Raw genomic sequence first — 27,926 nt, 5'->3', positions numbered from 1 at the left:
CGGACTTAAAATTTTCCCGTATATTTTTATTTTTTTCCGGAATGGTGGTAAAAGTAGGAACATGGAGGAAAGCAAGGAGATGAAATATATTTTTTGATATAATAACTCTTTTTGGATGAATACAATCTAAAACTTGTTAAATACCTTAGTTTTAATATACGAGTCCGAGTTATTCTATAACCTTATTTTTCGTTGATATAACGTCAGTATCAAAGCTGTTTGTAGATCAGTTCGCTGCATGGTTTAAGTGGATATCTCACGTGATCATGCAACTGATGTTGCCATATTAACGGTTTACCTAGTTTAATGCCGTTTACAATTGGTTGCAAGCAATCTGCCATGCACTATGGAGCAATATTAAATTAGACATAGATCTATGCATTTAATGCAATTTTAAAGTGACTTTCGTAATTTTCTTAAGACAAGAAAATAACTCTATAGAAAATGCCCATGGAATACATATTATTTTAAATGTAACAACGATAGTTTTTCGCAAGCTATACGCAACAGCTCTGACGTCACGGATGAGCCTAGAATGTTTCGGTTGAAATTTAATTAATCTCCCTTATGGTCGTTCCTCCATGATGAGGGCGCTCCTCCGAGTCTCTGTACTCCTACTCCCACCGCTGCCGCTGCCGCCGCGAGTCGAGCTTCACCCCCAAACATCAATATCTTTCCCCGGTGTCCCTCTTAGTAGCGTTTCGACCCCCCTTTTCGCGCCAGTTTTCGGTGTACGTACTACGGAGTCGTTGGAATGGTTGAAGCGCTGGCATAGAGGCCGCGGACGGCTAGGGCCGGGCTTTAAAATAAGTTTTCTATGGTTCCCTTATACTCTACTGTCGCCGCGAAACTGTTGTTCTCCCGCGGTACTCGAAATTATCATTAGTACCACCAGTATAAAAGTGTGGGAGAAAAAATATCCGTATTAACCCTAATCTGGTTTGGAAATTTTTAAATTCAAAATTTTCGCCATTGAACAAATTATATTAGGGCTAAAGTTTCTCCTTCTTTTCGTTTTTTTTCCGCCTGAAAATTAAGTATTAGGCTTAGCAGAGTTCGCAGCAACGTAATTCCGGTGAGTGGATTTAAAAGGCGTCTCTGGTTTTTAGTTAATTAATACGATAAAGGATGTTATAGTGGAAATTTTGAAGAAGAAAAGGAAAGAAGTGTTTTTCGGAGGTTGTTAAATTTATTTTATTTACGATTACGGACGTGGTTGGTTATCGCGACGGATTAATTCAACGGTACGGTTAACGGTATATACGGGACACCTAGGCTAAAAAACATACACGGATAAAAAGCTAGCGAGGCATCAGGCTTTTGAGCTTGGGCGGAGGCGCTCCACAGAGAGAGGAAGGAATAACTAGAGGAGTTTTGGAGCGGGCCGACCGACGAAGAAGCGAGAGAAACAGAGAGAAGGGAGTGAGAGAGAGAGAGTGAGAGAGCGAAACGCTTCTCTCCAAAGCAGCTAGCACTATCAGCTAAGCGTCAGTCTCCAAGACTCGTAACGAAATTCACAGCCAGCCACCATGGGTTGCGCTATGAGTGCCGAAGAAAGGGCGGCATTAGCCAGAAGCAAACAAATCGAGAAAAATTTGAAAGAAGATGGGATACAGGCTGCCAAGGATATAAAACTCTTACTATTGGGTACGATAAAAAAACTAGCAATTTTTCTTAAGCCTTTTCCCCATCCCCCAATTTTGACCCGTTAGGCTTAGCGATGATGCCGCTCTGCTATCCCCGGTAGAGGCGTACGTACGCCATATTTGTTTCTTCTTTCTACTAATTTACCTCGTTTAAACTCCAAAACTAAGACTTTTCCTATAAAATTAACCCTTTTTAAGCCTAAAAACCATCACCCAAAACCCCAATATATCATATTTTAGCGACACCCAATGAGATAGTTATACAGCTGAAACGTTAAGCCTATTTTTTTCTCCTTACAACATATCAACTTTTTAAACTATTATTCTTTCGTTTTTTAGGTGCCGGTGAATCCGGTAAAAGCACTATAGTCAAGCAAATGAAGTGAGTACCTTTAATTTTTACCTTCTTTAATCATTCAAACCTAAAAATGACATTTAGGCTTAGCATGGCGAAAGCCGATATGAGCAACCGGACGGTTATCCGTTTTAAAAAAAACTAGGCCTAAATTGTTTTACGTTACTTTTTCGTGTGGAAATTAAAATTAGGCTTAGCAGTTTTTTTCCCGCCTTTATTACACTCCGGAATAACCCCTTTTCTATACAGCATCAAAAGGTCAAATCGTATCGTACACCCCTGGAATAGTTAGGGGTGTGGCTTTCGGGGGTAACTTAAGCCTTTTAACGTCTACGATTTTTGCCCGGCCCCGGGTTTTCGTTAATATATATCTATACCAATTCGAGATATTAACCAATACTAAACTCTCTTCGATATAAGGCTTAAAATTAAGCCTAAATATAACCATTTTAGGCCTAAAGATTCGTTTATTAATATGGGAATTACCGTAGTATAATTATATTCAAAGTTGTCGATATTATAAGCGAGTATCTTTAGAGAGGTAAGCCTTGGCGAGTTCCTCCTGAAAAGGGAGAAATTCTCTCGCTATCCCCTTATCGATTGGACAGGGCCGCTACTCCGCCATTTTGGCTGCGCGAGGTAAAATCCCAAGAATACTAGTAGAGTGTCCGTGATTGACCGATGTAATACGGTCGAAACTACGCTAACACTAGATGAATACGCGTTAATATCTATTCGATACTAGGTCCCAACTTTATTAACAAATACCAACGCGAATACGTTTTCCCCGATAGCTTTTTTTCCGCCAGAAAAATCGGCGATTTTCTCTCCCGAGGCTTACGTAGTTCCCGGTAAGATAGTCTAGATTTGGCGATTTTTCAGAAAGAGATATTGGGGAAGAGGGGGTTTCATTTTAATATACTTTGTACACGATCCGGCGGAAGAAATAGATGAAAATTAGACCTGCTTCCCTATAGCGCTCCAACCGGAGTTCAAAAGCAAGTTTTCCATTGGTTGAACACCGTCCGGTGTTAAGGGGTGAAGACCGTTTACAGGGGCAGTTTCAGTTAAACTGGGTTCCGAGGTTGGTAGAGGCCTACAGATTCAGAAAGGTTTCCTTTAATTTCAAACGATATACGGAGGTCACGGGTCTTACGAACTTGCTTGGGGAATCTGGATATGTCAGGGAAATTAGTTGTTGATTAAATATTCAGGGAGAACTCAGGGAATTTTTTTTATTATTCAGTAAAATTTAGGGAGATTTCTTGAGGTTGTATAGAGTTTGAGCGTTTGCTCGGAATGGGTTGCTTGAACTAAAACTGAAACAATCTCCTGAAGCTAGGCCTACTTCTCGAAAAATAAAAATAACTTAAGGGGTTATTAGGTGGCCTTGCACCTGGGAATTTCAAGGAATATATGTGGGGAATTTACCTGTAAATGTCAGGGAAATATATGGGAAATATAATAGGAAATTATAACCTGTAAACACTGGCCCGGAACTCAAAATATCATAGAACATAATCGACTCAAAATCGGTGCAAAGAACATCCCTCTTAATTTATTTGAGAGCACCCTGAATATTAATGAACTAAACTATATAGTTATCTTCGATTAGGTCATGCAATATTCTTAGATAAAATGAATAAACTTCTTTAGCATTTAAATTTTAAAATCCCTGCACTACTGCTATTTACTATTTAGTTTTTCGCTCTAATTTTAAAATTCCACTCGAATCTTTCGAAAGAGAGAGAGAGAGAGAGAGAGAGTTGGGGGAGCGTATATATACATATACTTTTTAAATCTTTTTGGCCCATTTAACTAACAGTCTGTTACGGTTTTTGCTTTCTTTGTCGTCAAACGAACCCCCTAAACTTTTAGTTTCTGCCGCTGCGTTTTTCTGTTTTGCGCCTTTTTTTTCCCCGCCATGCATCGCGGCTAAAACATTGCCGCCGTTTCTATTTGACCCGTCTTATAGAGTCACTCAGCCTCTTATGTCAGAGTCAAGGAGCTATTTATAGTTTTTTAAAAATCTCAAGATCTCTTTCTCCCTCCTTCTCTCTCTCTCTTTTACCAGAACTTAGGAAACCTTCCCCAATTTTTGCATGCGGGTTTTTTTTAAGTTTTTTAATTCCCCTTATAGTTTAATTTATACTATTTACCGAATAGAGTCTATATCTATCCTTGAATGCGTTAACTAGCTTTTGTCGGCCCTAAGGGACACTGTTTTCGAGTTAAGATTGCATTGCATCCAGAGTATTTTACGGATGATCCCTTAAATTTAATTAATTAAGAAACTGATCAAAAGACAATGATTTCTAATTTAATTAAGGGGTCATCCCTAAAACACGATTGAAAATCATAACTCGAAAACAGTGTCCCTTAGGGCACTCAAAATGGAGATAGACGTCATACATTTTCGACTCAAAATTGATTTCCCATAGAACATCCCCCTTAATTTATGAATGCAAACTTATCAGAAAAATATTTGAAGAAATGACCGGTGAAGTTTTAAAACAATAATCACGTTTACAAATGTCTAAAAAGTAACCAAAAGTGCGAAAAACGAGAGTATAATTTTCCACGTAACAGCCATAACCCCTATCCAAAACAACCCCGCATATTCCCATCATTATCGAGAGTTCATTCACTCCGGCCATAATCTATACGCGTAATCTTTAAAACCCCGTTTACAGTGTTAATATGATTACGCGTAATCTGTATGGAAGGAAGATGCGAGTGATTAGCCCCTCGGTGACTCGGTTTATTATTAATGTTCACTAACTAAAGTTTTCATACAGACAAGGAAGGGCGTTATGGTTAAAAATAGCATAATGTTACGCCAGGTGTGATTACGTGATTGTATCGCGTAGGTTTAGCTTAAGTTACCGTCTGCGTGTTACATAATTTAGAACTTAAATACAAAATAAATTCTTTTGACGGTCAGTCTCTTATTGCCGCCAAAAGGAAAGCGTAGCGAATTATTTGCGAGAGAAGTGGATGTCCCACGCTTTTAAAGTTCTCCTTGGTTGTTTTTAATCAGACGTTCTTAAAGGGAAAGACTCATTTTAAACATACATACAGGGTGTTTCTGATAAGTCCGCATGGCATAAATTAAGGGTGATGTTCTTTGGGAAATCAATTTTGAGTCAAAAATGTAACTTATATCTATCTCCATTTTAATGAAACTTTCCCTTTAACTTAATACACGTGTCCTTTCTTACTCCTCTTTCGTTTATTCTCTATGACGCAATGGAGACTCCATGAGGACCAAGCAAATGCGGCGGTAGCTTTCCCCAAATGTTGACCCGCGCTCTGTACCCGAAGCCTAACAAGTTTCAAAAATATTTTGATAAGATAGATTTCTAAATATGGCTTCCCTTTACTAACACCTCCCTTTTCAATTTTACAAGCTTTACTGTATAGGCTGAAATCTAGGCGAGTGGTGCTTAGACCATAATCTCGACCTCAGTCCCTAGCTGTTATTTATACATTCTGTTGTTTTTATTTGTACTACGAATCCCGTAATATTAATTAGTGGAATGAATTCCTGAAATTTTTAGTTAGACGGATTGTCTTTAGATTATTTTTGGGGTTTGTTGGGCTTATAGAGGTTGAGGGTCAACTTTGGCGTCTTTTGGAAGCATTTGTAACGTATGTTAGGCTTAGCATGAGGTTAAAAGGTCAGTTTTGGTGCCTTTTGGAAGCGTTTGTGATGTTAGGCCTAGCACGAGGTTAAAGATAAATTTGGTGCCTTATGGAAGCGTTTGTAACTAAAGTTAGGCTTAATATGAGGTTAAGAGGTTAGTTTTGGCTCCTTATGGGAGCGTTTGTAACTAAAGTTAGGCTTAATATGAGGTTAAGAGGTTAGTTTTGGCTCCTTATGGAAGCGTTTGTAACTATAACGTTAGGCTTAATATGAGGTTAAAGGTCAATTTTGGCGCCTTATGGAAGCGTTTGTCGTGTTAGGCTTAGCACTAGGTTAAAGGTCAGCTTTGTTTTGCCTTTGGAAGGATTTTGTAACGAACGTTAGGCTTAGTATGAGGTCAGTAGGTCAATTTTGGCGCCTTATCGAAGTGTTTGTAACTAACGTTAGGCTTAGCACGAGGTTAAAAGGTCAGTTTTGGCGCCTTATGGAAGCGTTTGTGGTGTTAGGCTTAGCACTAGGTTAAAGATAAGCCTTGTTTTGCCTTTGAAAAGAGTTGTTAATATTCGTTATAATTTAACGCGAGGTAATGGTGAACTTTGGTGCGTTATGGAAGAGTTTATGGTTTAATGTTAGCACAATGGTAAAGGTCAACGTTATAGGTTTTTGGGGAAGTGTTTTAGTATCCGCGGCAATTATATTGTTCCAATATATCACCTTAGAATGTTTGATAAAGAAAAAGTCTCATTCCGTAATTGGTTTACAATCTTGGAAAGTATTACGCTGTTTCTTGTAGAAATAAGGTACCCTTTCGTAAATTAGTAATCAAACTAAGAATGCAACAAAAACGGAAACTACCCCAAACTATGTATAGCGTGGTTCCAGTTCTTAATTACAAGTCTGTGATTATTTTATTATTTTTTTACTCTCGGCAATTTGAAGGCCAGAAACTCCAGTATCGCGTTTCTAGATTTGGAATTCCAAGCCCTTCGGGGTCTGGTTCTTATTTTTTTATTGTAGATGTATTAAGTGCTTTAAACGAGGAACAATAGGGGCCCCCTTAACTAAGCCTAACGTAGAGGTGCACTGTCTGCTGCTATAGAGAACTCTTAAACAATTGATACAAATAACCCTTAATTCAATGTAAATTATAGTAGCTAGATTTTTATCGTGATAAATTATAAAGAAACATATTTAAGTGTTAGTAACGTGATTATTGTATTTTGAAATATAGAGGGTGTTTTTGATAAGTCTGCCATATATTTTTTAAACAAAGCTGCGCACTTATGTTATTTATGCCTTAAAGAATGGCTTCATTATGTAATAAATAGCCGCAATGCATAAAATCTATGTTAAATTAGTCTGTTGCCAGGTTGTACTTTTATCACGTGATCGGTCAATGACGCTAGCTAGCTTCAGGCCATTGGTCATTCTTTTAACAAAGGCCCGAAACGTAATTTGCATATAACGATCTATTATAGTTTGTAGCTATTTCCCATTATATAACTTCCGATTCCTTTACACAAGATACGTTTACACTGAAACGAAAAAGAGTTGGACGATATAAATGTGATTTGCATAAATGGGAGTTTCGTATTTATAATTTTTATTAGCATGATCTGGAAAACCTGGAAAATTCAGGGAAATATTTGATGAACTAAAAATTTAATGGAAAACTCGGGGAAATTTATATTTTTTTAGCTAAATTCAAGGAAAATTCCGGTAAATTTGTAATATTTAGCTAAATTCCATGAAAATGCAGGGAAATCCATATTTTTTTAGTAAAAACAAGGAAAATTCAAAGAATTTATAATTTTTTAGTAAAATTCAGGGAAATTTGTGAGTTCAGGATATAGAAATCAGTTTTAAACACAATTTTCTACAAATATTAGTATTTTTTTAAATGGTCAAGGAAAACCTTTGAAAGTCAGGGAATTTTGAAATAAAACAACTGTGGCAATCCATGTATTAAGCTATTAGAAAAGGCACCACCCTCTGAAATATCAGTATGTCATCAAGATGTCTAGGCGTACGAGTTTTTTTCTCAAGCCCCAGATAATAAGGGATCCATTGTTTTTTGGCATTCCTTCATTTCTTGATAGACACGTAAAGGTCTTGTTCCCATTACGATGGAATGTTTATTCATACTCTATACCACCACCGTATTACCTAACGATAAGTCAATAAATACACTTAATAAGTTATAAAGAAATCCTTTGACAAATCGGGGAAAAATTGTAATTATCTTTGAAAAATACGGTTTAAATTGTAATTAGAAAAATCGGGTAAAAGTATAATTAGTAAATATTAAACGTAGAATAAATAAACTTTAGCGAGAGACCCATATTACTCATGTTTCTAAGAATCTACCCTACTTAATACATACATCCTGTTTTAACTTAGTTATACGGGAAACATCTGTTTACCCAAGAAGTGATATCTAGTTTATTAGGGAGACGTTATAAGATGCCTAAGTATTCGCGCGCTATAGTCCCAGTCCCCCTTTCAAAATACAAGGGGGGACGTAAAAGGAGGCCCAGCTATTTCATAGCCTCTCCTCAGTCGGAAAATATGACTGTAATTTTCGTCATTCGCGTCGCCGCGTTGACGTGAGTTTTCAAGAACCAATGAGATGCTGGTTGTAATTTAGAGGCGGCGGGGATTAACTCCGGACCTACTATACGTTTGGACTGGAGATAAAGCTAGAAATGTGGATGAATGAATTTATACCTTCTCCCTAATAAACTAGATATCACTTCTTGGTTTACCTTAACTTCAATTCGTCTATTTTTACTTATGATAATACCCTCCCTGATTATATCACGAGTTAATTCCCATTTCTAAAAGTCTTTTTCTACACACATCTTGAATTTATTTATTTAACTTCTGATTAAGAGCCAAATTTAAGAGAGACAGAGATGCCTTTACACGACGTACTCAGTAACCTGGCTTTCCTTTTAAAAAAATAAAATTTTATACAAATTAATTTTATCCACTAGAAAAGAGAGAGAGAAAAAAAAGGCTTAGAACGATGATGACGATGTCATAAACGTCACGGTTGATAGTGAGTGTAGGCGCTATTTTGAGCCGTTCGTTTTCTTCTCTTTTTTTTCCCGCCAAACTTTGGTTGGGTCATGCCTTTCTTCCCGCCAAAAACTTAACTCTTGTCTTTAGTAGAGATAACCGCTACTCCATGCACGAGAATCGAGAAATCTCGATAATAAAAAGCAAGGGAAAAAAGCTAGGCTTATTTAAAGAAGTCTTACAGGGTTCGTACGCGACCTGGAAAAGTCAGGGACGTTGAAAATGGGCCTTAAAGGTCAGGGAAAAGTCAGGGAAATTGAAAATGGACCTAAAAAGTCAGGGAAAAATATACTGGATAACAGTAGGGTGACCAGAAAATGTGTTATCTGAGATTTTACCAGTGCCCCCCAAATTCTCGGAGTTATTTATGATTTACTTAGATAAAGTTAAATTTAAACGAAATAGTTGACTTATTTTTATAACAATAACAACTCGTGCTAAAAAAAAGGTTTTGATATATGTTCGCCATATTGAAAATGGTCAGGGAAATTTGTGGAATTTTGTCAGGGATAACCTGTAAAAGTCAGGGAATTTCGTTTGAAAACTTTTGTACGAACCCTGGAAGATTACTGGCTTGAAATGGTAGAGGTTATAATTTTTAAATTTTCTTTAAATTTTTTTTTCGTCTCTTGAAAAGAGAGATGAGATATTTTTAAAATTTTCCTTTCAGACAATTTTTTAATTTTTTTTTGCTCCTTTGCGATTGCAAATTTTGATTGAATGACTGTCTAGAGTAATTGGCCTCAAATTTGATTTATTTTTATTTTAAGGAATTTGTTTTTACTTTTATTTGTTGGGGGGGGGGGATTCACGTTTTAGTTTCTAAACAAACTTGGTGCCAATTTTTGGAAAGGATGTGTATGAAGTCTGTGTTTTGACATCTATCCTATAAACCATATTATATAGAGGATAGGGAAACTTTGTGGTGTCTTTGTAGATATAGAACTTTAAGAGAAAAAAACTGAATTCAATATTAAGTGGATTTTACAGTTCTCAAGGTCATAGTGATACTAAATTTAATATAAAAACTCGATGTTTATACCTAGACGTGCTTGAAAATTATGATCTCTATTGTTTTATGGTATATCAAGGTCATTTGTTTAGCTATTCCGGTTTAGAATTAAAAAAACTCCTAAAAGACATTAGTTCGCCTCTATCAGGGTTCGTACGGAACCTGGAAAACCTGGATAAGTCAGGGATATGGAAAATAGGGGAAAAAGTCAGGGATAAGTCAGGGATTTAAAAATATTTCCTAAAAAGTCATGGATATGTCAGGGATTTCGTTTGTTATATCAAACCATGCTTCGAGAAATGCTAAAAATGAGCCTGGTGTGATGAAGTGGGCTCTGATAAACACCTTAAAATGGTCAGGGATATTATTGCCAAAATTTGGTCAGGGATAACCTGGAAAAGTCAGGGATTTTCAATGTAAAAATTTCGTACGAACCCTTACGAAGTGTATATTTGACCCTAAAACAAAACGTGTTTTAAACTACGCGGACCATTCTGTGGATGAAAGAAGGTTTTTCATGGTTCCAACAGGCTGATGTGGTCTGAATCCAAGTAGAGTATGGATTTTTCCCAATGGTTTGACCGAGTTTTAGAGACTAGCTCCTGCCCCTCCCAGTTTTTCCCGCCTTTCTTTCTCTCTCTCTCCCGCCAAAACTCGTATCTCTATCAGCATCAGCTTTGAGCTTCTTTTTTTATATTTTGATCCGAAACCTAGATCATTTTCCTACAAGTAAAGTTTTTCCCGCAAAGTGATCAGTTAGGGTTAGCGTTTAGGCTTAGCTACTTGATGATTGGTGAATTGGTTTTTCGATGAAATGCATTTTTTTAGGGTTTCAGCTATAGCTTCAATCAAACTCAAGTTAATTTAAAATTGCTTAGGGTTTATTATTTGATAAAAATAATTTAATTATGGTGTTATTAAATTATCATGGGTAATTTTAGAAGTTAAATTTGTTTTATTTAATTGTTAATTTGAATTTTGAAGATATGGAAAAAATTATTTTTTGCCCCTGGAAGTTAGCTTCTCTCTGGACATTAGTGTGCTGCGGGTGAAACATTTTGGCAGGCGTTCCGTAGGAAATACATTAGCTTTGAATTAGTCTAAATTAAATTTTCGCTTTTGATATTAATTAGTATTGATTAATGTAGAGTATAATTAGAGCTTTAAAACAAGACAAATAACGTCAAAATCGGACCATCAATAAGAAAGTTATGAATTTTTAAACATTATAAAAAAATAATGTGAGGAAAATCAATTTTGACGTGTAATTGTTATTGTTTTTAAGCTGGAAGTTAAATATGTATGTATACGTAACTATCCTTGAGAACGTTCAATTCAGTTCAGTTCAATTTTACATAAAATTCGAGAAAAAAAATTAAAAAAAAAAATATTTTTACATAAAATTAGACAAAATTTGAAAAACATTGGTTTGAATATAGTATATCAGTGTTACGATAACACCTTTCAAGATTGCAACTGCGACAATAGCCCCAGTCACGTGACATCGACGAGCGTTTGAAACGCTCTCCATTTTATATCCATGAATCTAAAAATAAAGAAATAGAGAAACTTTTTTAGATTCAAATATAAAGTAGTTTTGTAAAAAGTTTCTAAGTCACCTTAAATCTTCGCTATTCGAAATATTCTTGCTTGAAAAAAAAAAAATGAAAAAGAAGAGAACCGTTCGACTCGGTTGTATTTGAGATAGAACTAGCCCCCCCCCCCGCCCTTTTTCTAGAGTAAACACAGCTTCCAAAAACTCCCTCGCCTTCCTTAACTGCTCTAGATATAGAACTACTTTTAATATAAATATCCAGATCAGGAGACGAAAAAAAAAAGAGAAAAACCAACCTTTATTTCTGCACTTGCAAATCTTTAACGAATAAAATATGTACTAAATTCGCTACCGAACTTCTCTGTATTTATACGAAAGTTCCTACATCAACTATGCCTAGGCGTAACATTTTGAAGAAATTAATATTTCGGTTTTAAATAATGTAACATTTTCGACTCAAAATGGATTTCCCAAAGAACATGGCAGACTTAACAGAAACATAGATATATATTTTACTATAAATTATTTAGTATTTAGAAAAAGCCTCAACCCTTTCACGGAGGTCGCTTCTGTATATATCGCTTTGGTAACAATTACGCTTATTAAACCGCGCCCTTTTGGGGAGAAAGTATAGCTTTTATTTTCTAAATGTTAATTTTGTATATACTTTTACTTATATGTATATATATATTTTTTATTTATTTATATAGTATATATAATTATAGGTTTTTTTTAAACGTGAGTTTATAACAGCGTTTTCCTATTAGCTTAATTACTTTAAAGGTAACTACAGAACTAGGTTGTTAGTGGTACGGTTTAAAACTATACATGTTTATGCTTTGGCACTTCTAATAACCTTAAAGGTTAATTGTGTATTTAATAATAATAATTTTGTTTTTTTATTTACTCAATTTTGAAAAACTCGCTTATCTTTCTTAGTTTTGGTCTAATTTTGGAGTAGTTTGTCCCATTTTGTGGCTGTATGACCCTGAAACTAACCCATGACCTTTCAACCAAAAATGGGCGTGGAATTCAAACTTTATACTTTAAGCAATAATAGATAATTTCCACACATAATATTTGGTCTAATTTCGACTTATTTTGCCCTAATTTGTATCTTATAACCAGCTTCGTATCATTACGTTTTAAAATACCCCTCACCAAAAATTCATAATCTAACCCTAAAATAATTAAATTCAAAAGGAGATAAATAATTCTTTAAATTATAGTTTAGATAATTTAAATATTACTAACCATAACTACACAATTTGTATATAGGTTATAGAAGTTAGGCTTAAGGGTAGAGGTAACTTGTTTTAAAATACCCCCAAAAATTCATAATCTAACCGTAAAATAATTATATTATTCAAAAGGAGATAAATAATTCTTTAAATTATAATTTAGGTAATTTAAATATTACTAACTATAACTACACAATTTGTAGGTCATAGAAGTTAGGCTTAAGGGTAATGGTACCCTTATTTTAAAATACCCCTCACCAAAAATTCATAATCTAACCCTAAAATAATTAAATTCAAAAGGAGATAAATAATTCTTTAAATTATAGTTTAGATAATTTAAATATTACTAACCATAACTACACAATTTGTATATAGGTTATAGAAGTTAGGCTTAAGGGTAGTGGTACCTTGTACAAAGTTGTATACAAGCTCAACAACGCTCTAACTGTCAAAAAAATAACAAAAAAAAATGGTGAAAGTTCCAAAATTAGGTTCATTATAAAAGTTTCGTATTCGGTGGAGATAGGAAACTGAAAATGGGTAGAAAAAAAGAAGCTATCGTTTCTTGGTGCGACCAAAAAATCCCGTTTCATTCTCTGATTTCCTGGTCTCTATATATACTTTTCGCGCTTGACAGTAAGCTATAGATGGAAGGGAGGCTGAGGGATCTAGGAGTAGGAGGACAGGGGAAAGGTTAGAGAGTCACGTGTCACCTTCAGACCAATGACAGACTTCTATTTCCGTACTCATTCCACCCCCACTATATTTAATCGATAAGTAGGTCTCCCCTATTACGGAATACGCGGGGACGCGAAGGTATGGTATGGTATGGTAGTTGAAATGGGGACCTGTCCCTATTCTCGCTCTCTGTAAAACAAGGGGATCACGGCTAAATTTGGGACACGGAAAGGGGGGGGGTCCGTAATGCCTCCGAAATCCGCACAAGTATCAAGTGCTATGTTTTATGAGAAGTTAATTTCAAAGTTGAATTTTCGTTATGTGTGGCCACATTTGTTTTGAGTTGTTGTAACTTTGGTTCTAGCGAATGTAATTGGAAATTAAAGGAACTGGAATGAACTATAGATTGCGTAGAGTAATTGCTCCAAGTATCATGAATCCCGCGTTGAAAATATAATCACAAGAAAGGAATTCGTTTTATACGAAATTAATTACAAATTTTCAGTTACATTATCGACGTTTTTAATTGCTCATAACTTTGCTTCTAAAATACTTAAATTAAAATCAAAGGTACCAAAATAAACTAGACATTCAGTAGAGTAATCGTTCCAAGTATCATTACCCCCACTTTTAAATTAACGCCCCAATAATTAAATTAAATTAAAATTAAAAATTAAATTGCTCCACAAAACCTATATCAAAATTACATATATCTTATTTTCGATTTGTTAAACTATAAACTGATATGAAATGTATAGTGAACTTGAATTGAATTGAAAACCCTCCTGTGAAAATTATATTTAACTTCGGCAACACATCCTCGGCCACTAGTATTATCATTTTGGCGCAGTCTCAGTGAGTTCTGCAAACGGAGAAATTCTCTCTCTTCCTCTCTGCTGACCTGTATGTGGCTAGTCCGTCGGTCTGCTTCTGGGTTATCGCCGGAGCGTGTTGGTGAAAATGTCAAAAGTTTCAACTAGCGCCCGAGCAATCATTTCGTAGGACTAAAAATAGGCATCGATAATCGTACGTAAGCTTGAAAGGGAGGAGTAGGAGGAATTCTCTCTCCCTCGGGATGAGTGAGATGCACGCTCCAATCCTAAAGGGATTATACGGACCTATTGATGCGAGATGCATGGAGTCTGCTGCTATACTGCTACAAGTTGCCTTTTAGTTAGCTACCTTGAACTTTATCCTAAATTACAGTTAGTGCAGGTTTAAACTGTGATTGGTTAAAGGCTAGGGTTTTTAATCAATTCAATCTTCAATTTTATTCCTGTGTTTTACAAATGGTTAATTTATTTGCATTAAATGCGTGCGTGGTTCGTATACAAACATGGGAAAACATTTGAAAAATCAATTAAGGAAATGATACATTTTTAGTTTAAAAATTCGATTACATAAGGGATATTTGATAGTAGGAAATACTAGGTTATAGTAGCTTCAGTGCGCCCTATTGAAAACAAGACTGACAATATATAGGGTGTTTCTGATAAGTCTGCATGCATAAATTAAGGGGGATATAACTTCTTTGGGAAATCAATTTTGAGTCGAAAATGTAACTTAATTCTATGACATTTTGTTTGCCCTAAGGGACACTGTTTTCGAGTTATGATTTTTAGAGTGTTGTAGGGATGACCCCTTAATTAAATTAGAAATCATTGTCTTGAAATCAGTTAATTAATACTCTGGATGCAATCTTAACTCGAAAACAGTGTCCCTTAGGGAAAACATAATGTCATAGATAGAAGTTACATTTTCGACTCAAAATTGATTTCCCAAAGAAGTTACATCCCCCTTTAATTTATGCATGCAGACTTATCAGAAACACCTTGCACAGTGGAGAAAAAAATTCCTTAAAAATTTGAGGATATTTGATATGAAAATTGACGGACCATTTTTTTTTCATACTTTAATTTCAATTACAGTAGGAAAATACTAAATTATAGTAGCTTAATACTACATACATACTCCCTATATCGTACTCTAAACCATCTAGGTAATAATTATCTTTCGTTTACGATAACAAGATTAATGTAAATATTTAATAATTGATAAGATAGAGAAAATACGGTTATTATATTTTCTATATAAAGTTGTATAAACTTTGAAAAACAACATAAGGCAAATGTTAATTACAATTAATTCTCGACTCGAAATAGCCCAAAGAACATCAACCCATCCCTTAATTTCTGACAGAGCTTTCAAGATCACCCTGTATATTGTTAAGCATAACTAAACGGTTCTTAGCTTTGTTGGAAGCGGTTCAAATAAGATGCCAGCCATTCCTGCTTGGGAGCTACATCTTTCCAATCTTGAAGGCTCCTTCGAGAGTTTCCTTTAAGTAGATAGAGATCGCGAGAAGCGAATTTTCAGGTAGCTTGTCTAATCTTAGTTGTCTAAGATCGGATTCTTTCCCCCCCCCCTCCACCCGTTTAATTTTTTTTCTTAACGATTTGTCAGGCGTGTGAAAATTATTACACGTGGGGTTCTTTCATACGCTTCATAGGTTAATTTGGCGGGAATTTGTTTCCGTTCAAGCTAAGCCTAATTCGATCTTCATGTCGTAAACAAGTTCACAGTTTAACCCCGTGACCCAAGATTCATGTTAAACTCTCTTCATATCACATGATTAGGGTCAGTTTAATAATTCCTGGGATTATAGACCTAAAAAAATTCAAGATGTCTGCGCCCTATATAATTTGCTTAGAATTCTGGATTACTAAGCCTACTTTTAAAATTTTAGGCCTAAACCGTTAAGCCTCGTCTACCATTCTTGACCACTAGTAAGCCTGATTTTTATAATTTAGGCCTGAAACGTTAAGCCTTGTTTTCCATTCTATAAGCCTACTTTTAAAATTTAGGGCCTAAATTCTTAAGCTTGGCTTTCCATTCTAAGCCTTCTTTTAAAATTTTAGGCCTAGAACATTAAATCTAATGTCTTCCATTCTTGATTATTAGTTTTAAAAGTTTAGGCCTAAAACGTTAAGCCTCGAATTTCCATTCTTTAAGCCTACTTTTAAAATTTTGAGCCTAAATTCTTAAGCCTTGTTTTTTAGATTCTAAGCCTACTTTTTAAAACTTTGCCAATCGAATCCAAGCATACGTAATATAATTTTAATTGAATTAAAACTAATTCTACATTTCTTTATTTCAGGATTATCCATGATAGCGGTTTCACCCAGGAAGATTTCAAACAATACAAGCCCGTGGTTTACAGTAACACAATTCAGTCCATGGTTGCCATTTTAAGGGCCATGCCCAACTTAGGAATCAGTTTCTCTAATAACGAACGAGAAGTAAGTGATACTTCTTTTCTTTTCAATTCATATTGTTATAGTTTAGGGGTTACGGTTTAATCATTGATCAATTGTTTTGGGGGGCATTATACCTAGTGTTTCCCCAAATTCTTCTTAACCGTGGTGATGGTGGTTTTATGTTAGCCGCAGTGCAGAAAGACCCAGCTGCTCTGCTCTGTCTTTATCCCTCTTTCTCTCTCAACTGAAATCAATAAAAAAGAAACTTTTTCCCGCTTTTTCCTCTCTCTCTGTTCTGTTTTCTACTCCCGCTACGCTTTCACTCATCTCCGTGTAACCTTTCACCTTTTTTTGGTTAGTTCTACATCCATTTCGATACATCTTTATATTCCCATTTCGCTATGTAGGAAGCGATTTGTACTTGACGCGTTTTGCGGAAGTCAAAGGCCTATAGGAGTTAGTTACCCAATTTTTTTAACGTAATTTAGGGTTAGTACGAATTTAGAGGTGGAAAAAAATTAACTCCAGAATGATTAATCATAATTAATAAAATGTTTATTAGTAGACATTTGTAGTACAGTTAGTTATGCATAGTTTGAGAGTCCTGATATACAGAGTGTTTCTGATATAAGTCTGCATGCATAAATTAAGGGGAATGTTCTTTGGGAAATCAATTTTGAATAGAAAATGTTCTATACTTCTATCTCCATTTTGATTGCCCAAAGGGACACGTTTTTCGAGTTGAGATTGCACCCAGAGTATTAATTTTACGGATGACCCCTTAAATTTAATTAATTAAGAAAGTGATTGAGACAATGATTTCTAATTTAATTTAATTAAGGGGTCATCCCTAAAACACTCTTGCAAATCATAACTCGAAAACAGTAGCTAACCCTTTGGGCAATCAAAATGTCATAGATAGAAGTTACATTTTCGAACTCAACTTTACCCACAATTATCTAAATTAATTTTTAATGCAATTCCATTCAATGACGTTTGAATGTAGATAATTTAAAATACCATTGATATACCTGTTATATACATTGTTAAAAATCGAGGGAGTAGAAATTTTGAGGGAACTTTTCTGTCTCTTCCACCCCATCCATCCGCCCCCACTTTCTGTCTTCCCTCTAATCATTCAGGATCGTTTCCATGGCAACTGATTTTGCTACCGCTCTTCTCTGGCCCCCATCTTTCACATCTTTTCCTCGTTTTCTCCCGGAGCTTCTAGTTTATCCTTGACTAGGCAAAGAGGTTCATCGCTAAAGAAGTTACCCTAACGTTCATCTATAAATTAGGATAAGGTACCGTTTGAGTTGAATATACCCCCATAGATAAAAGAAATAATATGGTTGGTAATAATAATAGAAGTATATAATACTTCTCTTTGAGAGAAGTGTAGCAGTACAAAACTGGCGTGGTAATTGTAACATGATTCTTAATTCCAAGCATCATTTTACATTTATTATGGCAAGGTTAATTACTAAACTGAACAAACATACGCGATAAATAGTTCCCCTTCATCATTACTCTATTAGCGCTGCTTAACTATTTGATTTCCAAGGCGCATGCATGCGCTTGTTTTAATTTTTGTCCCAAGTCAGCATGGGTTGATTGCTGAGGATTTAGTAAATACCAAACAGTTACAGAATTCACCCTAGCACGGTGCCATGCTTATACACATCTTAAGTTCTATGAGCGGGAGAGCAAACTAAAAGGGTTTGTGATCCTGGGAAGAATCACGTTTCATAACTAAAGTATTAAGAGGATACAGAGAGTGTCACACTTCTTCTATTATCCCCTTCTGGTAAAAATAATAATCAAGCTTTGGTACAGAATTTAGTTACAGTGTGTTAATTTGGTACAGTGCTGCATTAAATTTGGGAGTCTCGGGTCCTTGTACGCCATTAAAGTTAGCTTTAGTAGTCCCTGTATCATCTTAACACATTGTACCGTGCCCGTAAAAAAAAAGAATTAATCACTCATCAATTTTCTAACCAAGAACGTAGGTGAAAATCCCGCGGTCATATCTTCACCCAAAATTCTTCTTCCTCTAAAAGTCAAAGAAAGAATAAAAACTAATATGAAGCACTTTTATTTGAAAAATCTGATTTCTCTTTTGAAAAGCGGGGTTTCTAGAAATTTGCCCTTGGTTTTACCCCATTGGAGTCGTTGCCCCTAGCAACCGACATCTCTCTTTTCTGACCCCTCTCTCCCACTCCCCCTCTCGGCCCTGTCCGCGCGCGCTCTCTGTATGGTACAATGGTAAATGTATGACGTCATCCACCCCGTTTAACTCCCTTCTTTACCCCCTTCCCGTTCTTCTACGTCATCGGTCGGGGCTGTTTGGTGGTTTTATTAATTTATATCGAACCGGGGGCCTGCAAATAGGCGGGAAAGAGCTATGGGACGCACGAAACGAGCAGCGTGAGCTAGTGTGCCAGTTGAAATTAGTTCTAGATAGTCTAGCTCTGACGTAAATTCCAGATAACCTTCCTAGTATAACCAACCCCTCATACTCGTCGACTTCATGAAGAGATCCTATCTCCAAAATGCACAAGCCTTATCGGGCTAGCTACACGCGCAAAGGGTCATGTGACGTGTACTGTTCTATAGGCTGCTTATTAAGTTGTACATTATTTTATTTTTTAGTAGTTTATGAATATTTAAGTATCTGCAGTGGAGGAACCAATGCTTTAAAATGGTTTGATTATATTAAACAAGCAACGGTTAAAGTATATTTTGCTGTTAAGTTTTGCAATTTGTTTTTGGCGGGGATTTTGTTGAACTTTGAACTGAGATTGAGACATAATTTATGGATGGTCCCTATAAGACTTTACTGTGATAAATCGATTTGAAAGTGATTATAACTTTCATGAAGAAATTATGTATTTTGAAGTATTTAGTTTTTGAAATTATTGTTATTTTCATATTGACCAATCAGATTAATATAATTTGTTTCCTAAGGGTCATCTGCATAATAATATCATTGTTAAAATTTAACAATTAGCAATTTTTAACTTAATGAAATAATAATTCAACTTATTTTAATCATATCATTGTTGATATTTGCTTCGCCCTGGACATTGGTGCTTAGAGGGCGAAACAGTTCTACAGGGGCATTATGTTAAACCAATGTAAACCATTCCGCCTGAAAGTTGGCTTTCCCGTTAAGCTACTCTTGAATATTTTTTATTTTAAAATAATGTAAAATTTAGTGATTATAAACTTATTTAATTCATTTTAATTAAATATAAGCTCATTTTAAAGCTATATAATTTTTCTAACACGTTTAGGTCTTTTGAAAACTATACACATTTGGCCAAAAACGTTTCAAAATAAGTAGGCTTAATAATTTTGATCTATTTTTATTTATTTAAACAGGTCGATGCTAAGATGGTTTTTGATGTAGTGGCGAGAATGGAAGATACAGAGCCATTCTCGGACGACTTACAAAGCGCCATGAAGAGGTTATGGGTAGACACGGGTGTACAAGAATGTTTTGGAAGGTCAAACGAGTACCAGCTGAACGATAGCGCCAAATAGTAAGTTATACTTCTTTGTGCCCCGCCTTTCATATATATGTATGTATATGTATATAAAAAAAACCCGGCTGTACATCAAAAGCCTAAAATTGAAGTTAGGCCTAAATATTTACATTAGGCTTAGCGAACCAGGTCTAAAAATATCCATACCTGCAAGAAGATAAAAGCGATAAAACTACAAACGCCAGAAACGCACCCTAAAAATGGTTTAGGTACATGGTGTTTAGTTCTTTACATCCTCAATTTTGCGTGTAGACTATTAACGGGGTGGGTATGGGCTATTTCGCGCCCTGACTCTATCTCTCTCTCTCTCTCGCTCTACCCAGGCCAGCGAAGCGGGCGAGGGCTCGGATACTTCACCCTTTCAATAGAAGTTCAAATCCCATAATCATATTTTACCTAATTTTTTTTTTATTCGAAGTTAACACTAAACTTTGGTGGTTAGAATTTTCCATCGAATTTTAAATTTTTATTAAACCTTATACGTGATTTTTGTGGGGGAAATTACATGTCCAGCCCCATTACAAGGAAGCCTGTATAGATCCCTCACCATCGTCGTGGTTACTATGGTAACGGGAGTAGTTCCCGGCCGCCGCGTTTTACCATGACAACTAAACACTCTCTCACTCTCTCTCCTGCAGCCTCTTCCTTGGCTTGTGTACCCGCTACCCGGGATTTCATGGGTGTATTTTGGAAGAGGGCTGGACATATTTCTTACTACGATTCCAACCTTAAATTAGACCTATTATTGTTCTATTTTAAGATAGCGTCTAGAAAATATTTTAATATATGCAAATGTCTCGTGTCTAAGCCTAAATTTTAAAATTCATGTCTATGAAAGTAATTTTTTTGCACTGTTAGGCTTAAGGTACTAGCAGTATATCATGTTTTTCTTTTCTTTAACAGTTTCTTGGACGATTTGGACCGATTAGGCAAGAAGGACTATATGCCAACCGAGCAAGATATCTTAAGGACGAGAGTCAAAACAACGGGAATAGTAGAAGTTCATTTCAACTTCAAAAACTTAAATTTCAAGTATGTTTTGTCTTGTCGTTCTACCAAGGCTTAGAATAATAGAATTGAATAATATGGAAAGGGTATCTTATTCTAATGATGTGTTTGGTTTTTTTTTTTCATTAATAGACTCTTTGACGTCGGAGGTCAAAGGTCAGAACGTAAAAAATGGATACACTGCTTCGAAGACGTCACTGCCATTATTTTTTGCGTGGCCATGAGCGAGTATGACCAAGTGCTACACGAAGACGAAACTACGGTAAGTTTTAAAGAATTAGGCTTAACGAGTAGGTCATTTTAGGCTTAAGTTTGGACGGAACTAAAAGTTGACCTATTAGGCTTTGCTATTTAGTGTTAAGAGTAGACCTTTTAATGTGAATTTCAAATAGACTTGGTTATTTTTGGTTTTAAGAGTTGTTGATACGAGGTTTAATGTTTTTGGGTGAATGTTGATGAAATTAGGCTTAAGAAGATGATGAAATTAGGCTTAAGAAGATGATGAAATTAGGCTTAAGAAGATGATGAAATTAGGCTTAAGAAGATGATGAAATTAGGCTTAAGAAGATGATGAAATTAGGCTTAAGAAGATGATGAAATTAGGCTTAAGAAGATGATGAAATTAGGCTTAAGAAGATGATGAAATTAGGCTTAAGAAGTTGATGAAATTAGGCTTAAGAAGATGATGAAATTAGGCTTAAGAAGATGATGAAATTAGGCTTAAGAAGATGATGAAATTAGGCTTAAGAAGATGATGAAATTAGGCTTAAGAAGATGATGAAACTAGGCTAAGAAGTTAATGAAACTAGGCTAAGAAGTTGATGAAACTAGGCTTAAGAAATTGATGAAATTAGGCTTAACGATGTGTGTATTTGTATCGTTTTGCGCGCGCAGAACCGTATGCAGGAAAGTTTGAAGCTTTTCGACTCAATCTGCAACAACAAATGGTTTACGGATACCTCTATAATTCTTTTTTTAAACAAGAAAGATCTTTTCGAAGAGAAAATCAAGAAATCCCCTCTTACAATTTGCTTCCCAGAGTATACAGGTAAGAGCACACTTTTATTCATTCAATTCCTACTAACAATTCTTGAACTATATCACATCCTGTACGAGGTATACGCGATTAGAGCTATTAGTTGATTAACTCTAGGTCTAGAACTTATACCATTATGTATGAACTACGAGTATGACCAGGGATAGATTTAATTTTGGAAGAAGGAATGGAGAACAGAGTAATATCTGAGCGCGCGTCAAAGTCCCGGACCCCCTTCTAAGGAACGGGGGGGGGTATGAAAGAAGAGGCGGGTCATAGCGACAGAGGTAAAACGGAATTACTACGTATTTTTCGCCGTCCCCGTCAGCAACGTCATCAAAACGTAGTTTAAGTGAGCCAATAAGATCATTTAAACTTTTCGTTACATGTTGGAGGGATGGGCTCTACACTGGGCTAAGAGTCGGACTGATGTAAATACTAGCCGTTCTCCATTCCTACTTCTAAAATTAAATCTATCCCTGGTATGACCATATGTTTATAAGATATGTTCACCATAAGTTTGTCACTGGTTACAAAACTGGAGCTTGTCATGAAATGAGAGAGGTAGGTCATAGATTCGAGGTAAAGCGACGACGCCTGGTGACTGGGGCGCTGTCAAAGGCTTAGTAATGCAGACTAAATAGGAAGATGGAAGTCCTTCAAAATTAACCACCGAGTGTAGCCAATCAATTCTCGCTTTTCGTTCTTCCTCGAACTAGCTCGAGCTGTAAGTCTCTCTCTGTAAGTCTCAGGGTAGCATTACGAAATTGTACAGGTGTTATACTTATGGGGAACATATCACTTATAAACTTATGATTGCAGCAACGAGCATTGTCAAACAAATTTGTTATTACGTTTAATTACACTCCTATTAAATCTTACTTCTTTACTAACACTTCTATTATTTTCTTTTCTTGTCTTAATCTCGAAAAAAATTCTGAACTTCTTTGCGTTTTGGTGTCAATCGCAAAAACAAAAATTGCACAATATCAACAACAACACAACAAAAATATATAATTATAAATATTAAACGGAAAACAACAAAAAAAATAAATAAATAATAATAATAATAATCAGGCGCTCAGGATTACGGTGAAGCAGCGGCTTACATTCAGGCTCAGTTTGAAGCTAAAAATAAGTCCACCACTAAGGAAATTTATTGCCACATGACTTGCGCTACGGATACTACTAACATTCAATTTGTGTTTGACGCTGTGACGGATGTCATTATAGCCAACAATCTGCGTAATTGCGGACTATACTAAACAAAAAAATATTTAAAAAAAAGTTAAAAAAAAAAAAACAAAAAAACACACAAACACAAACAGACATTTCAAAAGTTTGGTGGGTATTTTCAAACGCGGAAATATTAAAAACAAAAAAAAAAGTTAAAAAAAAATAAATAAATAAATAAATAAAAGTATGCCCATTTACGAGAGCTATTCGGGGTAAACAAACACACAAAAACGCTTGGACTCTACCGCGTAATGGGGGGGGAGTATTATTATACAAACAAATAAACGAGTAAACAATACTTTGACCCGCGGGTTGAGCCAAAAATAAAAGTGTACAGTGCATCATAAGAAAAACCAAAAAAAAAAAAAAATATACAACTTTAAAAAACTGGAAAAAAAAAAAAATTCTTCTAGTGCCACTGCGATTTAATTAATTTTGATTTAATATAACCGGGGGGGAAAGAAAATTAAATTAGATCCAATAATATTTAAAGATAATTATATATATTTTTAATTTTCCATCTCCCCTTTCCCTCGTAATTAAGGTAAATATTTTTAATTAATTTATTTATTTAAGTTAATTAGTTTTTAATCTATCTCTCTATCTCTATCTCTTTCTATTGGTCAACACCCCCCTTTTTTTTAATAAATAAATAACCCCTTGTTGTTTTTATATTTTTTAAAATTACCAAAAAAAATATATTATATTATGAAGAAATGAGAATTACCTAAGAAAAAAAAAATTTATAATTTTTTTAAAATTTCTTGTACAGAATTCATAGTCATATATAATAGTAAAAAAAAATAATAATAATAATAATATTGACCTCTTCGCTAAAGCTTTTATGTTATAAACAAACAAAAAAAAAACAACAAAACGTTATGACGTCATTGTCAAAATTTGTTTGTTTAAATTCATATATTAAATTGTGAAGGGACAATTTTTAGGAATGGGAAGAAAAACGTTATTTCGCGAAAAATGAATAATTAATAATTAATTAATTTTTTTTAATTAATTAATTAAAATAAAAAAAGGGTATCGCTTCAGGCCTACGAGCCCCAGGCCTGATTCGAGTTCTTTTTAAAAAAAATATATACGTGAAGAAATAATATATAAATATGACGTTTTGAAACGTATTTTTTTCCAAAAAATATAAACACTCTCGTAAGTAAACAAATATTGGAAAAAATAAACAAAAATTCCCAGTTATTTAATACGAGAAACAAAATGTTACATAACATTCGTAAAACTATATAATAATTATCTATACATATAAATATATATATATAAATATATATACCGACACCCAAAAAAAAAAGAATTATGTCCCCATAAAGAAATCGTTTTTTGAAGAATTCAGATTCAGACAGACAGACAGACGTAAACAAAAACATTATAAGACTGGTCTGATTTTTAAAAAAATTCATACTTATATGGTTGGTTATACCGATGGACTTAAAATGAATTTATACGGTGCGTTTAAACTTAATTTTATCGCTTGAAATTCAACGTAAAACACGCAGAATATAATGTTCCTCTATTTAAGAAAACAAACATAATCGTCAGTTTTAATTTAATTTAATTTATTTTATATTCAATTACAAAATAAATTAAATTAAAGCCATTTTATACGCGAAGGTTCGCGAGGGTTTTTATTTGAACCCGAATGGTTGGTTGGCTGATGCTGAAATTATATCGTGTCACTAATTTTTATTTATTATAATTATTTTTTAATAATTTTGGAAACGTACGTACGCTCTTCGTAAGATGTGTAAACAATACAAATATCAACGAACTGTTGAGTAAACAAATAGAAAATAAACAACAACAAAAATTCAGAATTGCCGGTGAACTTTGTGCATGGACAATTTAAACGTTTTAAAAAATATAGCGAAAAAGAAAAACAGATACAACAAACAAACCCCGATTAGTGACTGTTTTTACGTTATATCCCGGGTTTTCGTTAAACAAGATAAACTTTAAATAAACAAAAACAAAGAATATATATATTATATATATATTAAAAAGTGGGAAGATGTAGGAGGAGGAGAAGAAGAAGTATGATATTAAGTGGAATACAAACCAAAAAAAAAATAGACTATGGAATTATTGTGTAGATGTATTTATCGCGGCGGAAATACGTGTTTAAAAAAAATGGTAAAAAACAACCCCTTTTTGACGAAAAAAAAAAAAATATTTAAAACCAGGAACAATTTTTACATAAAATTGACCACACATTCAACAAAAGGGAACTATCACAAACAAAAAATAAACAAACAAACCCCGGCGCATTATTTGTTGTATATCTACGGCTTTGACTTTAATTCATAATTATTATAAAAAAAAAACAATGTTACAAAAATTTACCCCCGACCCTTAAATAAGAATTAAAAAAAAAACGAAGATACACATCGTCGTGTTTAATAAAAAAATAAATTAAACATAATTAAAAACATATATAGGTTTTACAAAAACAATAAAATGTCCCCACACCCATAAATATAATAAAATAAACAAATATTTAATTTATTATATCGAAACAAAAACAACATAACAACCAAAAAACAAAATAGTCAATACATAAATACAACTTCTACATTATTGTTTCTTTATTATTTTCTAATTGGTTAAATTAAATTAAAAACAAATACTACGATTTAAATATATATGATGGGACCATTGATTTTACCAACACCAATACGCTCTGCTTTTTGAAAACATCACAAAAAATAAATATTTAAACAATTTCGGAAAAATTAAATAAACAAATTAACCCAAACATTTTTTCTGTTTAACGGGGAAATATTTAAATTAAACAAATAAACAAAAATACTTACGTGTTTAAAAAAGCAGTTACGGACCTTCAATGGGTATATCAAAGTTTTTTTCCATATTTGAAGGAAAAAAAAACCAAAAGTTTAAAAAACAAGAAAATACTTATAATATAAAAAAAAAGAAAACAAATACTAGGGTTTTTTCGTACTTTTTTTACATTACTTAATTTTCAATTTATTTTTTAAATATTTCTTAAGTTCTGTATGCAGTATCTGCAGTTAAAACTTGTAGGCTGTATTATGTCCTAAAAAACAAAAAAAAAACAAAAAACAAAAAACAAATACTTATCTGTGTTTCCAGGGTCTGTTAAAAAACAATTAAGAGTATGAGAGATGAAAATTATCTATCCCCCCTTTCCCCCTCTACTAATTAAAAAAACAATTCCCTTAAATACAAACCAAAGAAACAACGCTATTCAACATTAGTTCTCATTAAAAAACAAGAAATCACCATAAAAGTATTTACATAAAAAAAGGAAATTTTTGAGTCTTTTTTTTTTCCTTTTTAAAAAATAAAACGAAAAATTATAAAAGCTTTTTAAAAAACAAAAAAGAAATGGAGCACAGGCACACAAAAAACAATTGAACAAAATATGTATAGCCTAAACCTATTAATTATATTTTAAAAAAAGAATTAATTATTATTATTAACAAACAATGAAACAAATTAACCAACCAAAAACGCTCATTTTTTGAAAGACTGTGAAAATTTGAATTTAACGTAAAAAACAAAGGTGGAGGGTTAGAATTAATTTATAAAAAAATTTACGTACTAGTCATTAATTAATTAATTATAAAATTAATTAACTAAAATAAATTAAATATCGCTTTGATATTATATTATTTAAAATAATATAAATTTAAGAAGAAGACCAAAACGGCTCTAATTAATTTGGGTTTAAATTAATAATAATTAAATTAATAAAAAAACAAACAAATTGGCCATGTTTAGTGCTTTTAATTAAAGCACTAATTGTGTAAATAATTCGGGGGGTCGTGGATAAAGTACCAATTGAGAATATAATTGATTGTAAAAATTTGAAAAAAAAAAAGAAAATGAAATTAACAAAAAAGAAAAAACCCAAGGTAGGTTGTTAGGTCGAGATAAAAACCGTTCTCGTAAAATTTAAGGAAAGACCAAAAAAAAATTATTATTATTAATAAACAAAATTATAAACGGAAATTTTTTCCACTATCAGCCAAAAAAATAACAAAAAAAAATGGGAAAAAAAGATATACGAGGACTTTTAAACCAAATTTATTTAATTTTCAGCACCTTTATATAAACAAAAACAAAAAAAAAACAAGCTTACAACGCGTTTTTTGCGGTGCTTTATAATAAATAATGTTTGACCCACAAAATTTGACGAAAAAACATCAATTTTCCCCTAAAAAAATAACCTAATACCGGTTAAAGTCTTGAAAGAAAACTAAAATTAAATTAAATTGAACTAAATTAAAATGTTATATTGGTTATTAATGACAAAAAAAAAGAAAATATACAAAATTTAATTTTTTTTCAAAAGCCCATGTTTGATTTCTGTGTATATGGCGCAAAAAAACATGCAGTTTCGTGCAATGAAATATGTGTCTGAAAAAAAGTTTTTTGATGTAATTGTGATTATAGGTTTAACACCTGTACTTATATAAGGCCAAAGTTCAGGCTCTGAGTTCCCAGAGTCTGAACTAGCCTTGTTTTACTTGTACTGTCAATTAAAACAGTTTCTAATCACTGAAAACATTTTTGAAATATCCTTCACTAAGCCTAATTTTACTTACAGAATCATGGCGCA

At 33.8% G+C, this 27,926-nt stretch overlaps 1 protein-coding gene across 1 annotated transcript; it reads left to right on the top strand.

The window, feature by feature from the left end:
• Positions 1 to 725: 725 nt before the first annotated feature.
• On the top strand, positions 726 to 27,926 carry Galphao (G protein alpha o subunit). Its single transcript, XM_089838390.1, has 9 exons — positions 726 to 1,075; positions 1,138 to 1,647; positions 1,986 to 2,028; positions 16,372 to 16,513; positions 19,856 to 20,016; positions 20,923 to 21,051; positions 21,160 to 21,289; positions 21,922 to 22,075; positions 23,141 to 27,926. The coding sequence occupies exons 2-9, from the start codon at positions 1,530 to 1,532 to the stop codon at positions 23,326 to 23,328; spliced, it is 1,065 nt and encodes a 354-aa protein (XP_089694516.1). The 5' UTR covers positions 726 to 1,075; positions 1,138 to 1,529; the 3' UTR covers positions 23,329 to 27,926.

Source organism: Phalangium opilio, unplaced genomic scaffold (genome assembly GCF_054372755.1).
Source record: "Phalangium opilio isolate 3A_F unplaced genomic scaffold, DU_Popi_V2 ptg000045l_1, whole genome shotgun sequence".
Taxonomy (NCBI): domain Eukaryota; kingdom Metazoa; phylum Arthropoda; class Arachnida; order Opiliones; family Phalangiidae; genus Phalangium; species Phalangium opilio.
Note: the sequence above shows the minus strand (reverse complement) of the source record. Positions and strands in the feature narration are given on the sequence as shown.